The sequence below is a fragment of the Pieris napi genome, chromosome 24 (genome assembly GCF_905475465.1).
Source record: "Pieris napi chromosome 24, ilPieNapi1.2, whole genome shotgun sequence".
Classification (NCBI taxonomy): domain Eukaryota; kingdom Metazoa; phylum Arthropoda; class Insecta; order Lepidoptera; family Pieridae; genus Pieris; species Pieris napi.
Window position 1 is genome coordinate 3,435,435 of NC_062257.1, and position 17,873 is coordinate 3,453,307.

The 17,873-nt window shown below is 33.4% G+C and overlaps 1 protein-coding gene across 1 annotated transcript; it reads left to right on the forward strand.

Annotated features, from left to right (window-relative positions):
- Positions 1 to 44: 44 nt before the first annotated feature.
- Positions 45 to 7,817, forward strand: LOC125061899. Its single transcript, XM_047667534.1, has 8 exons — positions 45 to 407; positions 490 to 607; positions 678 to 1,488; positions 2,117 to 2,322; positions 3,405 to 3,514; positions 5,093 to 5,299; positions 5,648 to 5,874; positions 7,493 to 7,817. The coding sequence occupies exons 1-8, from the start codon at positions 297 to 299 to the stop codon at positions 7,713 to 7,715; spliced, it is 2,013 nt and encodes a 670-aa protein (XP_047523490.1). The 5' UTR covers positions 45 to 296; the 3' UTR covers positions 7,716 to 7,817.
- Positions 7,818 to 17,873: the final 10,056 nt, after the last annotated feature.

Here is a 17,873-nt window from a genome sequence, read left to right on the forward strand (position 1 = left end):
CAGCAGTCATAAAATTCGTTATATTTTAAACATGTAACTTGTAAGTGCATTGTAATTTGTAAACGGAATTGAAAATAATAAAACCTGTTTTATGTTTGAACATTGATGTATTCCCGTTAATTCAAGTACCAAATCCTAACTGCAGCAAGCATTTCTTAATAACTCGTTTCTTTTCTGCCTCCTATCTACCTATTTGATTTAAAACTTCTAAAATATGTATTATGTGAACTGTGAGGTGTGGTGCAGATGTTAAGATTAATTTCATACTAGTTATAGAATGCTAATATTATCCTAAGATGTTTCACAAGTGTAGATTGTGTTTAAAAATCGGCGACTTCTGCTCTATTTTTGAAAAAGATGATAATATTAAACTTTCTGATATGGTAATGGCATTTGCTAATGTAAAGGTGAGTATCCAATATCCATCCCTAATCAGCCTAATGACTGTAATGGGCGTTCGTATTTTTTTCAAAATGTTGTTAATTTTAGATACATGAAGGCGATGGGTTTTCTGATCGTGTTTGCGCATCGTGCATAGAACATTTAAGCACTTCATATTTATTCAAACAACAATGTGAACGAATTGATGCCTTACTCAGAAAGCAAGGTTGGTTATCAATGATTATTTACATCTCATCACATTTATTTAAATAATATATGTCCTATATATTTTTCAGAAACTAATATAGACAAACAACCAACAACTGATTTCAATGAATTTTGTGAAAAAGAATTCCTTATGCATTCAACTTATGCATCTATTGAAAGTGAAAATGATGACAGTTTAAATAACGACAACTCCCAGAATTCGTATTACTCGGTCAGTGATGAGACTGACAGTGATATTGAATCTATAAAATGTGTATATTGCAGCCAGTCATATGGCAACGTTGGAGGCCATAGGTGCCATGTAACATGCACTATTGAAAATAACGAACTACAACATTCAAGTAGCAATGAAACATTAGTTGCTTCAGATATGAAGCAGCCCATAAGACTTCCAGAACCAGTCACTTCCAACTTTCAAATACCAGAATATATGACGGTTTCATGTGTGCTTTGTGATGAAGTTTATGACCAATATGATGACTATATCATACATTTAAACAAATGTACAACAAATGTAAAACTTCATCACTATGTCTGTCCAGTTTGTCATGAGCTATTCACTGCTAAGTTAGCATATTTAGAACACCTTAGAGTCATACATTTTAAGGTTGATAGTAAATTAAACCATAACATGAGCGAAGGAACATTCTACCATGATATAAGCAACAACAGCAGCTTTAGTCATAATACAAGTGATGGGGTGGATTGCGTAGATTTTGCTCCTATGATAGAAAAGACAAGTAAACCAAAAGCAGTCAGACGTCAAATCGGATGGTCTATTGAAGATATATATCAAGAAATTGAATGTAAAAAGGTTGATGTGAAACCTGCACACACATCGAGTCCAATTAAAAATTTCTTTTCTAAGTTGGGAAATGAGTGAGTTAAATATTGGCATGCCTGGGAACTACAGCTTCAGATTAAACTAACATAGAACTTAAGTAAATACTTTTGTATGCTTTTAAAATAATTTTGGGTCTTTGCTTTTATTATGTACTTTACACTCAAATATGACATTGGAAAGAAGTATCATTTGAAAAAACATTACATCAGATACTAATTATTGAAATTTAGTATTGATTATGGCATAGTAACACAATTTTCTACTTGCAAGGCCCCGCCAGTCTTAGTCCGTTTCAGTATTACTGTTTCATTTTAGGACGCATGATCAACTCATTAGTCGAGTGGTTAGTACCCTGTTGACAGTTGACTGCGAATCCATGGGTCCCGGGTTCGATCCCCGGCTGGGACGAACATCGATGTGATGAGCATTTGGTGTTGTGCTTAGGTCTTGGGTGTTTAAATATGTATTTATATGTCTATCTATCTATAATATGTATGTGTATGATCACACTAATTCATTTTAATAAGTGTGTATGAATACACAATTATTATAATGCATTAGTTGGATTGATCAGTTTATTTATATTGCTTTGTTTTTCATTTCCTTCGTTGTTAGTTTTAAAAACCAAAAAAATATGAAATAATGCATCCACATCATTTGTAGGTCATTTAGCAGACAGAGTACACCTAAAAAGGTAAGTTTTCGAAAGTTTATTGAAAATGGAAAAGCGAAGACTTCTGTTTATATACCATTCCGGAAAATAATACAGAATTATAAAGACAAACGAAAGACTAGTTACAGTCCAATTGTCAATTCAAAAACTCAGGTTGTGAGTACAGTTCAAGCAACATATCCAGAAATAGTGTCAGGTGAGTTATATTTTAATAGGTGAAACAAATGTTCTAGTCTTTATTGCCGACCACTTTATGTTTGACCATGTTAATCGGCATTAAAGAATTCCTTAAAAATTAATATAAAATTTACAGAATTTAGTTCACGCGTTTCAGTTTACACGATTATACTACATCGCACAATTAAATTTTATTTAATTAACTAAAATCGATCTTTTGCAAAAGAGTTTTGTTATTTTATTATTCTCAGAAAGCTCGGTACAAAAACTCTAAATTGAAGTAAGACCACTACCGCTATTGGAAATTTTAGAGGAGCGTATCTAAAGCCGAATTTACATTACGAAACTAGTGGCTCGGAATTAGTTTTATGACATAAATTTCATCAACAATTTCACGTGTAAATTTACAGTTTCATAATGCATTCATCGGTTTCGCGACACTGGATAAATTTCGTGCCATGCGCATATTTTTTGTAAAACTAATGTCACGCAACTACTTTCACGATGAAAACGCGACACGAAACTAGTGTCGCGAAAGCATTTGCACAGGGCAGACGTGTGTGTTTGAGTGCATCGTGCAGCTAAATGACCGCCAAAATGGCAAACCAACGTTGGTCAGTTGATAAAAATATAAAATTCATTAACGAACATCTAACATCTGTACCACGACGTTCTGCATCGCAAAATGAAGCTTTGATGTTGACAGAGCCATGTCGTTGGTGATACTGTTGATTTCACGACACTATTATTTTTTGTTAAAGTAGTTTCACACGTGCTGCAACTATTTTCATGAAACTCATTCCAACATGCATAACACTAGTTTCGTAATGTAAATTCGGCTTAAGTGTTAGTAGTTATTAATCATAAAAAATCGCAATATATCACTAAAGAATAAGGATGCATTTTTATTTTAGCTGTCAAGTATCAAGCGCCATTTCTATAGTCTATAGTAATTGACATTTCAATTTTGTTTTCGCTAATCTGTGGCTGCCCCCGTTTTGCCGCCAATAATGCGCTGTTGCGTTTTTAATTTATTAAAACTCGCGCGTAAAACAAAACGTACCTCATTATGCAGTTGCATGATATATCGTTTTATTTCAGATAGCGACTACGGATCCCCGAGTGGAACTTCAGAGGACTCATGGAAAATGAAGCAAACTCTTATATGTGCTTGCGATAAGAAAATATTTATGCTGTCAGAATTTATTCATGTAAGTAGTTTTAATATTGGACGGAACAATTACAGTGCCACTGCAATGGACAAAGTGTGTGTGAGAGATTTGAATATTGTGTATTCCTCATAGATTTATATCGTTAGATAGGCCCCGACACCAAAAACTGTGGCATTGTTTTTGAATGTGTGCGTTAACAAAATGCCGACACACGCACACTAACGAGTAGTTAAAAAATCGTGTTTCTGCCATTGTACTTATCTGTTGTAATACTGACAAAATAGTGTCATCTCTTTTTCTCCTACATTAGTTGCAAACACTACTTTCTCTTTCGTGCACTCGCCATTTAAATTTGTTATTTTAGACAGTGCGGAAGGAAAAATAAAAGTTTTTAAATCAAATCGCAATACTTACGAGTGAAATGTTACACCTCTGGCTTTATTTGTGTTTCTAGAATTGTTGTTGCACTTTAGAAAGGCACACAATGGCATTTTTTGACACTAAACTGCTCGCAAACGTCCTTTACAACACGTCCGGCTAACACTGTGTTTAGGGGTGCACTGATCCCAGGTTAGTGAGCTCACTCACTTCGACTGTGCGACAACACGGCGCGGTCTCACTGCGGTAAGGGCCTATCTAACTATATAAATCTATGGTATTCCTACTATAAATGTGATAAACAAATCTTAGAAATAGTGACAGTGCATTCTTAAGCCAATTAAAAAATAAGCCTGATTTATAAAATTGTCCTTGTGGTTTAGCTAGTTAGAGAATCTCTTAACCCTGAGTCATTCAAACGCCGTCCACAAATGGTCTTTTCTTTCTGACGCAATTGTCATTTTCTTCTACGATTAAAGAAATCATCGTGGTATAGGTCGGTTATCGAAAGCTGGCGCGTTCACAGTACTCACACTAATGCAATTTCACTATACATTATGTTTAAAAATATAACTTTTTTGCCAAGCTATATATTTTAGTCTACTCTGGTTTTAGTAAGGTTGGGTGGGTTGGAAATAAATAAAAACGTGTCAAATACATTTAAATATTATGTGCATACGAGGGTGGATCCAAAAGTTCTAAGCCCGACCAAGAACGTATAAGAGTAAATAAATGAATAATTTTTCACTTTTCGACATAAGCTCCATCTAGCTCAACACACTTCACTTTTACTTCACTAACTATTCTTTCAATACTCCTCTTAGAAACCCCAGTCGCATCTGATGTCAAATTAAAAACATTGTGCACTATTTCACGAGATTGCCCTGGTAATGTTTGAAAAAAGATCAACATGTATAAAATAATAATAATATAAAACAGTAAAGATCAACATAAACAGTAGCAAAAGCAAAACAATAACTGTCTCTTTTATACTCATAAGCTTGACCGAGCGCGAGAGAGACGGACAGTCTTTTCATGATGTATTTGTGATTGTATTTCAGTTTGACATCACGTCTCGCGCTTATTCACAGACACTACACAAGCACAAAGTGTAAATGTGTTGAAGCCGCCAGCTTTAGATAACTTGCTTGCCTTTGACCCAAAAATTAGTCACAAAACAGAAAATGACAAGTTATGGTTTGTGATACCAAATTAATTAAATTCTTAAAACTTCTTCAGGACCGCGATAGAATAACAGCGATGATAAATGAGTTGGGTGGAGTGGTGGCTGCAAATACAAAGATGGAAATGCTGGCAACACATTTCATATCAGTATTGCCAAATGATACATTTACGGGGATGATGGTATGCGCTTTAGCGACAGGCAAGTCGTTGCTACATATAAGCTTTGTCTATGACAGTTTTAGATGCAAGAAGTTTTTACAGGTAATAGACAATTAATAGGAATACTAAAACGAAATAGTAATAGAATAAGATGGGGGCCTCATAGCCTAGCGGTCTTATTAAGTGGCAGCTAGGTACCGGGTTCGATTCCCGGTTCGAGGACAAGTTTTAATTTAATTTAAATTTGTTCTCGGCCTTTGGGAGGTTTGTGCGGTACCGGGCGAGTGCCTAAACCGTACATGGAGGACATCATCGAATTTCTAAGGCAAAAAGCACGTACTATAAAACATCCTATACTTGACGCTGGCTAATGCACAAATCGTGCCAGAGCCATTAAAAAAAACTGAGTATGATGATTTTAAATATAACTATGGATATTTTTGCTTCCAGGAAAGTATGTATGAATGGCTAAAGCATCCTAAAATTGTTGAAATAGACAATACAAGCGTTGAGGTTGCGAAAGCAGCTATCTTTTGGTATAATGAGCTTAAGAAAAAACCAACCAAATTTCCATTTGAGGGAAAACAGATAGTGTTGATAATGAAGAAAAAATATAGGCAATATTACCAAATGGTGTTTAAGACACTCAAAGCAAAGCCGGTCACATATGATCCAAGGTGTGTATTTTAAAAATATTTAGTTAATAAATAATAGTTTGAAAAAAACTAGAACACACGCTTTTAAAGCACATCAAACTAAAAAGTGAAAAATAATTCCTAATTTAGGCTGAAAATGGTAATGAACAAAAAATTCTGGTATTATTGTGAAAAAGCGTGGGGCGCTCTGTGCCATAATTTTCGTCTATCGAGCAACCCACGCTTTTTCACAATAATACCAGAATTTTTTGGTTATTTTTTTCATTTTTTTTTTTCGGATTATTGCATTGTCATCGATCTTTGACAGGTGCGCAAAGTTTGAATTAAATCTGTCCGTTAAAAGTGGGTCAAAATCGAGTCCGAAGGAGTCGGTTACATACATACATACAGGTGAAGCTAATATAAAGCGTGTAAAAAGCCGTGTTTCCTTTATGCAAATGACTTGCATACAAGTTGCATGCGAATTGTAAAGTGTTACGTAAGCACCTTGGGGGTGGGGGTGGGGGGTAATTTGGTGATAACGTCAACAGTAATTATTTACTTTTTTACACACATTGTCTATGCTTGAAAACGAAATGCATTTTCGAGGATTCCCACAAAAAATTGTACTATTATTTTGAGAGCTTTGCTTACGTAACACTTGAACGGCCCTTTGTAAACAAGTTGCAACTTAGTCCATTAAAAGTTACATTTGGGGTTGCTTTTTTTAGAGGACGCAATTTTTTTTTTTTATGTGTAGGGGGGTCAGTGTAAAGCTAAAAACAAGTTTGTGGGGTCGCCACCCTTGTCCCACGGCCGCCATCTTGGAGATAGGGGTTGAATATAATATAAATATATCTCTTAAACTATTTATTTGATAAAAAAAAATTGTTAACATTTTCTGTTGCAAATTAAATTCTCTTGCGAAACCGCTGTGTGAGTTCGAAAAGTGAGTTACAGAATCGCAGTGCAGTCCCAAGTTTTATCAATATTGGTCCAGTCGTTTTTGACACAGACATATAATAGATAACTAGGTAAATAAATTACTTTCCAGTTAGATATTACGGAAAGTTATTTCTAGAAATCATAGAATGCATTGATACTTTAAAAAAAAAAGTCTTCTAGTAAAATATCCTATCTACGATATTTAAGGTACTTTCCTTTGATGTCCCATAGTCTTGGGACGCACTGTATAGAAATCTGAGGTCTGTAATAATAATAATAATAATTTATTTATTGCAAGAATATGGTACAAAATGTTAAGTCGATACAATCGTAAATCGTTCGCATATTCTGCCACACACGATGGCGCGCAAATTTGTCTTAAAGAATTTTACATTATTATTCAAAGTCAATTCTTATATTATCTAGTCTATTATATTATATACATCACATCATTAGCTTTATATCAATTACGGTGTTTCATGCAAATAATCATTTGAATAGTACATTTTTTCTAAAAGTAATTCACTAAGTCGCTTTTTAAAGAATCTAGACGGAAGATCTTTTAATTCTTTTGGTAATTTATTGTGGAACAATTGCCATACAAAAGCTGTTTTTCCTAAACAGTTCCAAATTGATTTTTGGCACATGCGTACCAAGGATTGTAGCGCCATTTGTTGTTTTTTAACCTCCCGTTATCATCTAGTTGTTGTTCCAGAACACCTGGCAGCTGCTGTTCCGCAGACTATTGCTTTGTGGACATGAAGATCATAGAGCGTGTGAAATTACGTTTTTTCTTCCATCACAATGTCCCAGTTTTCCCCTATCAATATATTTTAGTATATCTTTTGAAACGTGGCCGTGTTGATGATGAACACAAATATCTGCTGCAGGATTGTAAATTGAAGGATGATGACTATTTTTTAAATAGTACGTGTTGATTGTAAACACTGATTTTTAATGCCGTATAATTCTCACATTTCATAAGTGTTGCTACTAAAAAAGTTCTCCACCCAAAAAGGGACAAATTTGACCCATTTTAGTGCAATAAAATGCTACGTATTTTTTATTTTTACATACAAAAAGGTAAATCTAAATATTTACTTACTCAAGTGACCTAATCTAATACAAAAATAACAAATATTTCAATATCACGAACAATATTTCGAATGAATTTAATTTTTTAGCTGGCATCACTGCCTACTAATTCCAGGTATAGTAAACCTTTAAAAAAATGTTATCTTTACTTGTGCGTTTTTTACTGTTTGTGATGAAAAGGGACGTAATTCTCACTCGTACATTAACTAACAATAAAATGTATGTATAGACAGATGTTCAGACTCGTATTTAAATTGAAAAATGTGCCCGGCCAAAAAGGTTTGCTATCACTGACATGTCAAAAAACGATAGCTGTCAGAATTCTACGGAATTAAAAATCAGAGTTGGGGGCCTCATAGCCTAGCGGTCTTACGTGAGGGGTACCGGGTTTGATTCCCGGTTCGAGGGCAAGTTTTAATTTAAATTTGTTCTCGGCCTTTGGGAGGGTTGTGCGGTACCGGGCGAGTGCCTAAACCTTACATGGAGGACACGGTCGAATTTCTAAAGACAAGCACGAATTATAAAAAATCCTATACTTGGCTGGCTAATGCACAAATCGTGCCAGAGCCATTAAAAAAAAAACATTTTACGTGGCGTGACCAACTTGTTATCGTCTGTGGTCACGTGACCGGGCGTATATTCGATCTTTTTTGCACATTTGTCTACAGGCTTATGATTTTAGCAGTAAGTACTTCCAGGTGGGGTTTAATCATTCCAAATTTACACATATTTTACGGTCTAGTTTTAATGTGCCATAGATAAAAATAAAAGCAAAAAACTAAATAAATAAGTAAGAAACTTATGAAGGCACCGCAAGCGTGCTGCAAGTAAAAATGCGTTTTAATAATCATACTTTATAGATTCTGCATACGTTAGGTTGTGTGAGTGTTAAATTATGGTCTATCAAATTATAAAATGGATTCTAAAAATTATAAATTGTAGAATCAAGAGTTTCTATTTGCAAGTGTTTGACACAAAATTTGACATGAATTTTTTTAAACTAAAAAGCATATGGGAACTTATGTTTTGATGTTTTCTTTATTGTTTTATATATATATAAATTTATTATATTAAAATATCTTTTCTAAATTTACAAAAAAAAGTAGAATAATATAAAGCACACAAAAATTTATATTTTAGATTGTAGCCACGTGACCGCTCAAAGAAAAGAATTTATTTAATTTGATTTACAATATCAGTCTATACTGTTTTAATTACATTCTAAGACTATAGGTATGTCAGTCTAATTCAGTTATGACGTACGGTCAGATTAAGGGCTAAGGGAGCGTTCAAGTATTACGTAACGAATTTGGGGGGGGAGGGGGTCCTTGTGTTAAACGTTACGATGCGACTTTCCAGTACTTTACACCACATAATGGTAACTTTTAGGTATAAAGAGTCACTAGGTGGTCACGAAACGTTTTACTATACTGGGTACAGTACTGCACTTGGGTACAGAAAAATGTTACGGCGCGTTACATGGGGGGGGGGGGGTCAATAATCTCCAAAAATTGCGTCACGTAATACTTGAACGCTCCCTAAGTCTTGTTGTTAAATCAAATTGTCTCTCGATAAAATTGTATTTACATCGTGATGAAAAGAGTCTGAAGGTCGCTGCTGCAACCTCTGATTGGCCATGCTCTTGGGTTTTGGGCTTTTCCCGCGACTAGCGCAAGGGCTTCGAGTTTACCTCGGCTTGGGCCGCCGCGTGGTCAATCGCCTACAGGGCAGGATAGAATCTGACTAGCTTTGCTGTTTTTAATTTGTCATTAGGTGATATTATTGGATCTTCATCCGATGGATGGATTCGAATCCATCAACGTGCGGGGCCCTTTTTGTCGGGAGCCGAAGATTATTGACTCCCCCCCCCCCCCCCATTTGACGCGCCGTAACGTTTTTCTGTACCCTAAATGTTTCGTGACTCTTTATAAATAGTTACCATTATGTGGTGTAAAGTACTGGAAAGTCGAAAATACTATTAACAGTATTGCGTAATTCAATCCCCTCCCCGCATCGTAACGTTTTACAAAAGGATTCCCCCCCCCCCCCCCCCCCCCCCCCAATTAGTTACGTAATACTTGAACGCTCCCTTGCTATTAGGTTAATTAAAACGATTACTTTCGCTGTACTTTAATATTATGTAATACTGATTGTTTATAAGTGTCTTAGTATCGTAACTATTATATACATACTTCAATTATTTACAATTTTATATAGCCGATTTAAAAGGCATATTGTTCTTCCATTTTATATTTAAGACTTATAAGATGGTTTAAGACGAACTAGGTTAAGGAACTAGGAACTAAAATATAGTTATTAATAAATGACAATCGTGAGAACACAGACAGGTGAATAAAATTATATATTTATACTTTAAGGGTGCGTACAGACTATGTAACATATTATAATATAACTTGTGTTATATAACACGTCCACATTATGTAACCTTGTTATTCAACATTATAACATAAAACAATACTGTACACATTAGAATAACAATGCAATATAACAATGTTTTATAACCATTTTAAATAACAAAAGAAAAACAAAAAAACGTAAATGCTGGGTTCGTCCTAGCATACATATCAATAACATGTTATTATAACATGTTTTATAACATTCAGTGTCCACATTATCTGAAACATGTTGTATAACATGTTATGTTATATAGTCTGTACGCACCGTAATAAGCTTTAAATTTTTGAACAAAACCTTTCAGTGGTCTAATATAATCCTAATCTTATAGGTACTTGTATTTAGCAACGTGACAGGCGAACTGTGACTATCAAAATCTATTATTATTTTTTTGAAAAATATAATAAAATGTATATTGAAAAATATTAAGTCCTTATACAAATCTACGATGAGTGATTTTGGTTAGTGCCCGCTCTTAACTATATTTTTTTTAATTTAATAGGTACGCAGTGTATGTATCTAAGTTCTTTATTCGTCTATGAAAGCATTTAATAAGTAACAATATAATTAAATGTGTGTTCAATAAGTTACATCATTACTGCTATAGGCACGTTGTCAAAGTCATATTTCGGAACTTGTTTCTTGATATAATTCTTCAATCTCATTTATAGCTATACTTTTAAGTAAATAGTCCGGTCAAATGAGGTCAAAAAACAAGAGCGAAGCTACCAGAATTACCATCAAGCTGAAACTGAGTTAACTTGTTCAATACACAATTGAAAACAACTTTTTCAAATTTCCCCATCGTTACGACCCGTGGAAAATTTGACTCAAGGCCAAAGTAAAAAAAACATGAGATGTTCGCGATTTTCTTCGCAACGCCAAGTTTTATCGTAAAATTACCATAAAATTATCTATAAAAAAAGGGTGCGTGTACTTATGTACGCGCGTAAGAAGTTATACTTCTTTGGCATTATTAAAAATAGTTTTTGATGCATGCAAATAATTACATAATTACAATTAAATAATCAAAGACTGGAAAAGGAGTCGTTATTGATTATAGTCAATAAAGTTCAGTTTACATTTGAAAAATTAAATAAATATTTTTATTATTCTCTTACATTAAGTGTAACATAAATTCTATTATTATTTGAATGTCGTTTTTAAATTATGTCCAATGCCGCAGCATCTTCCGTGGGCAACTTCATTCTGTTAATTTTGTGTCACGGTGCGCGCGCATCGTAAAATTTCACTCTCATCAATTTTTAATAACGCGCCTAAAGAAGTATAACTTCATAAAGGTGTCAGTTTTTTATAGATTTTATTTTTTTATTTTTGCTTGCAGTTTGCTTGTCATTTATCAAATGATCTTACACATACTATACTCATTTAATCTGATTAGAGATATGTTCGATTATTTTTTAATGAAATTATTTTAGAGGGAAATTGAGTGTTTTTGGTTTATATAAAAAATATTCTTTACTAGCTGACCCGGCTAACTTCGTTCCGCCTTACAGTCTAATAATATGTTTAACTGTTATTACATTGATACAACTTTTTTACAAATACAGAAATGTTTTATTGCTTGCTATTGCGAAAGAAAAATGGTAGATTTACACATTAGGCCTCTTCTCTCTTGAGTCTTGAGCCAATACTGCGATACTGCATTTTAATGCACTTTCTGTTAAACATTTTTTGATAAGGTCAAAGCCTGGTTATGCATCTCCTCATTTTGAGGTAAATCGGTATTTCTTGAACTGACACGAATTCGACGTAAAATGATGCGCAGTTTTGTCAACAGATGGCACCACATGCTGTTCGCATTCGTAAAATTAATTTACTTATTATGTTATTCGATAACTTATCCTTTTATTACTTATTCTGCTATTCGGAGCGGAGAAGAATCCACCAAAAAAGAGATAACTAACATCTGTCCAGCCGATCTTGAGTTATAAGTGTTGTAACAAACACGACTTTCTTTTATATATATAGATTAAACATTTTAATATTATTGGCGTTTAATTTCGTCTTCTTCTCGGAGGCGTATGACAGTGCCCATGGTGGAGTCTGGGTTCCCCTGTTTGTCTGATGTACGGGCAAGGTTGTAAACTTGGCTTTTTCATCAAATGCTAAAAATAATTGAATTTTATAATTATTTCACACAGATAAACATTAATAAAGGCCTAGAGGGACGGGTATTAAAAGATCTTAGAGAATGTATTGCTAAGAGAGAACTTAAACTCTGGTGTTAAAAGTGTGTAAAAAGTTAATATTTCTCATGTTGTTTTAATTATTTAAATACAAAACCCACTGAACTAATCTCAATGGTAACGTCTAAAGGCCGATTTACATTATCTTAGTGTTTAGGAGAGTGCTTTAGTACAACTTGAAAGGCAAGTTCTTTAGCGTTGCGTTTACTAAAGCAAGTAGCGTTTACATGTTTCAACTAAAGTACTATCCTAAAGCACTCTCCTAAACACTAAGATAATGTAAATCGGCCAATAGATGCCTCAACTCGCTCTTTAGGAAATCTCTGGTTTATCACTAACGTACCTTAAAGTAATACAACCAGCACAAAAGTGTCGCAATTATTGCTCCTGTCATTCCCCATAACTGTTCGGAACTTGGAAAGTGATCTTCTCCATTATTTATGTCATTATTTTCATCGCAACCACAAAATGTTATCATAATAACAGAAAATTTATATTTTTAGCGTCTAAAATTATGTCATAATACTATCATATTTGACACTTGACGTAAATACCAAAATATGAAACCTAAAAACAATGACAAATAAACTAGCTGTTTAGATAAACGTTGTAAAACTTATGTGTACGTATGTGTGAATAAGACACTTATCGTGCGTTCCACTAAGCGTTCACAACGCTCACGCTCACGACCGCTGACTTCCCCATTCCACTTGATTGTGAATGTTACTGTCGTTTACTCAAGTGGAATGGATTATTGAGCGTTTCGGGCGTTCATTTAAATATTACAAATGGCAAGGCAAATATATATATATATATTATTAATGATAAAAAATATCGTTTACTTATTGAGTTAGGTTATGCTATCCATTATTCAGGAAAAATGTATAAATAGCTGTTGAATATAAACTAAAATCAATTGTTTTAAACTTATATTGCATAATTATATTTACCTCTTTCTGCACGAGCAGCTTCAGCTTCAGAAACGATAGCTTCTACTACAATTTCTCTTTCAGAATCATATGTTATTTTTCTTGTCGCCATCTTTAAGCTTTGAATATCATATTTCAAAAACAATTTCAAAAATTGCGCCAAATTATTCTCAACGTTCACAACGACCCACCTCTTTAGATGGGTCGTTGTGAGCCTTGCGTGAGCATTAGTCATGACGTCATGAGTGACGTTTTCGCCGTGACCACAACGACCGCGGTCGGTATGTGGAATGGCTAAAGGAGAATTTTGATCGTCGTGAGCGCTTAGTGGAACGCACCATTAAAGGTAATTCCACCAAAAAAGCGTAAGGCACACGTGTTCACTGAGAAGATTTTCTGCCGACAGTAGCTAATATGGACGGACAGTAAAATGTGCTTTTTTTTTTTTTTTTTTTTACCATTCAAAAAATTACTTGGCATAGTGCGCGCACAATTTATTATTGCTCGCTTGAGTGACAATAATGACAATAGTTTCTAATTTTATTACTATATTTTTTTTTTAAGACAATTCACACCAATTGACCGAGTACCATGCTAAGCTGGTGAAGCTTGTGTTATAGGTAGTAGGCAACGGATATACATACTTATTATAGATAGATAGACATATAAATACATATTTAAACACCCAAGACCTAAGCACAACACCAAAATATGCTCATCACATCGATGTTCGTCTCAGCCGGGGATCGAACCCGGGACCCATGGATTCGCGGTCAGGGGTACTAACCACTAGACCAATGAGTCGTCGAAAATTCTAAACACATATTCTGTTAACTTAGCCTGCCGTCTTTTGCTAGGCCAATATTTGTTTTGTATTTTTTTTAGTATTTTGTGCATGTCTTGGGATGTGGAATCATCTTCATGAAACAATAAGAATTTTTCTACAACTATCTAGGATAATTGCACACGTGTTAATGCAATTAACAATAACAAAGGCGAGACGGCTGTTTATGACCTCAGGTGTCTTTCTTAGAAATTTCTGCACCTGCAAAAGGTTAGTTTTGTTTATTATTATTGTTATTAAAGCTTTATTTAATCCATACATTTCAATTGGTTAGTTTATATTCCTTAATATTAGTATTAGTTAAGTTAGTAAGTTTTAAACAAATTTTAAGTTAGTTTTATTTTTAGTTTTTTATGTCTAGTTTTTGTATGGCCCCTTTTAGGGTAAAAGACTCCTCCATATTTTTCCATTTATCTTTGTTTTGAGCAACATTCATCCAGTTTGCGCCCGCTAGTTCTACAATGTCATCTGTCCATCTTTTCCTTTGTCGTCCTATACATCTCTTTCCAATAGGTCCAGTCCATTTCGTTATTTCTAGTGTCCATCTTTTATCTCGTGCTGTAGCAATATGACCTGCCCATTTCCATTTTAGCCTTAGAGCTTGTTCAAGTGCATCTGTAAGTTTGGTTTTTTTTACGGATTTCAACATTTTTTATTTTGTTTATTCTCCTCAACTTTAGGATGCTTCTTTCGTTAGTTTTGTTAGCTGATTATAAAAAACAATTGCACTTAAGTATGTTGTTGATGTCTAAATATGAAAATTTCTTCGTAATAGAGAATGACTGTTGCGTTATAAAAAGTAAATTAATGTATGGGTTTTGTGTTAAACCAAACAAATTTTTACTTTATAGACTTTTCGTTATAACGAATGATGTTATAAAGAGATTACACTGTACTGTTTACATGGGTAGATGAAATATAGGATTCCGAAAAAGAAATTAAAACTCAAATCAAAATGTAATTTTCATAAACTGAAATAAATAATAGTTTAAAAAAACTAGAACACACGCTTTTAAAGCACATCAAACTAAAAAGTGAAAAATAATTTCTAATTTAGGCTGAAAATGGTAATGAACAAAAATAATGGTATTATTGTGAAAAAGCGTGGGTTGCTCGATAGACGAAAAATATAGCATAGAGCTGCTTGCCACATGCTTTAAAAGCGTGTGTTCTAGTTTTTTTAAACTATTATTTATTTTTTAGTTAATTTTTTTTTATTTTTGTCATTTATTTTTTCGGATAATTGCATTGTCATCGATCTTTGACAGGTGAAGTTTGAATTAAATCTGTCCGTTAAAAGTGGGTCAAAATCGAGTCCGGAGGCGGTTACATACATACATACATACAGGTGAAGCTAATATAAAGCGTGTAAAAAGTACTATGTTGTCGACATGAGTATTAAACGTTCGACTGTTACATCTGACCAGTAGCAAGCGTTCATAAAAAAGTGACACCAGATGAAGAAGAGTCATACGCACTGTCACCAGTAGTTTAAATAGTTTGTCGTTAGCGTGGTCGGTCGACGTGGCGACACACAAGCGGCTGCCAAGTGCCGTATAGTGCATTTCATGAAAGAAGTCCCGCGGATATTTTTGGAACTAAATTTGACAGGTCGGCAATGTTGTCATTCGTCGATGTTATCAAGTTCGTTTGTTGTGGTAGATTTTTGTGAATTTTTAACTAGCTTAGTGCATTTTAAATATTGATTACAATGCCAAAAGTTGTAAAAAGTTCGGCTCGAGAAATGATATTAAAGGTGAAAGAGTTCTGTGAAGCGGAACATAAGAATCAAGGTGTTTTAATACAACTAAACAATGTTCGGAAGAGAATTGCCGCCATAACAGGTACTTTTTAGAGTTGCCATTTAATATTTTTTTGCTGTATTGATGGTACTTTTATGATATAAATTCGTTTTTGCGACAAAATTGAACAAATACATAACGTGATGAAACTAGGTAACTGAAATTAAAACATATATTACATAAGCATGATAAACTTAAAGTTATTATTATTTTTCATTGTTCATAATTTAATTGCAGGTGTGTCAGAAATAACTGTAACAAGAATTACAAACGAAGGTATAACAGCGGTGTGTACTTCGAAAAAAATTGTAACCCAACAATTATGCAATAAAACTCTGAATAAAAAATTGTATTGCTTTTCTTTACCCTATTTTCTCAACTTTTCCCTGTAAGTAGGTAGAACACCGCTAATATAAGTAAATAAATACATATATACTTTTTACATAACAGAAATATTGTTTCATCGAAGTATGCAGAAAATAATATTACTTGATAAATTACATCTGCTAAATGTAAATAAAATAGGTAAATTTTTTACTCATAAATGGCAACATTACGTCATGCGATTGCAGCGCCGCGTCTGGGGGACTTCTTTCGTGAAAAGGACTATACATTTCAATACAAATGGATATACGCTGCGAATCAGTGATGCCAACTGAAAATACACAAGCAAACAGTAAAAACTAAAATAAATGATACTTAAACCACATTAAGAGTATTACTCCTAATGAGATTTAAGTAAATAAATTAAACATTATTGTTTAATAATATATCAATATTTTCATTAATGTTAGTAATTAAATTGTAAGAGCGAGAAAGCCACGCTTTAAAAGTAGCAGATAAGCGAGCCGTAGGTACGTATAGAATACTTTTAATTCTGGTAACTCCAGGATTACAAAGATAGGAAAATTTAGCAAGGTCAGTATGAGTATTAAAGTTAAATATTTTATACCAATTAAAAAGGTCAATGAAGCCACGTGGGAGTTTTAGGGTGTCTAAATCGAAATAGTTTAAACTAGCCTAGCACGTTTGCAATAGACTATGCAAGTGTAGACGATTGCAAAGTTTTTTACGTTTTTTAAACTGTCTCAATAGTATTTATGTGCATTTAGTAATGTGACCAGATTACAGTGGCATATTCTAAAATACTACGTCCTATCAATATATTACTTAAATGACAATTTTGGTCATATTATAATGACAAGATGTCATTTTGTCATCATTATTATTGTATAAAAATAATAATATAAAAATTAATATCAAAGTTGCCCGAATTAAAAAAATACTTTTTGTTTGTAAATATGTCATAAATTGTAGTAAGATATTAATTACCATGTTAATTCAATGAATTAATAGTCTAGAATTGTTGTAACTCACATATTTAGTGTTGTCAACTTATAGCTAAATAGAGACAATAATTATATTTTTTTATCGATATTATTGAAAGTAAAAGAAAACCATTTACTTTCAATATTATCTTAAAATTAAATTTAAATATTATTTCAGGAAACTATTTCTACCATAATATTATGAATGCTGTCAAACAACTGCTAAATGTTGTAAAAGTATCAGCTGCGGAAATAACTCATATCAAATAAATTAAAACAATACAATAAAATAATGGCAATACAGAATAGTATTAGAGTCTGGCTAATGAAAGAAGATAACGAAAAAGCGCGGCAAATTCAAAAAAAATAGTATGGTATCCCTTAAAAGTTTGATATATTTTGTGGATGAAACTTACTTGATACTTGATTTTATTTCATTATTTTTTAACATTGATAGTAACTGTATTTCTATG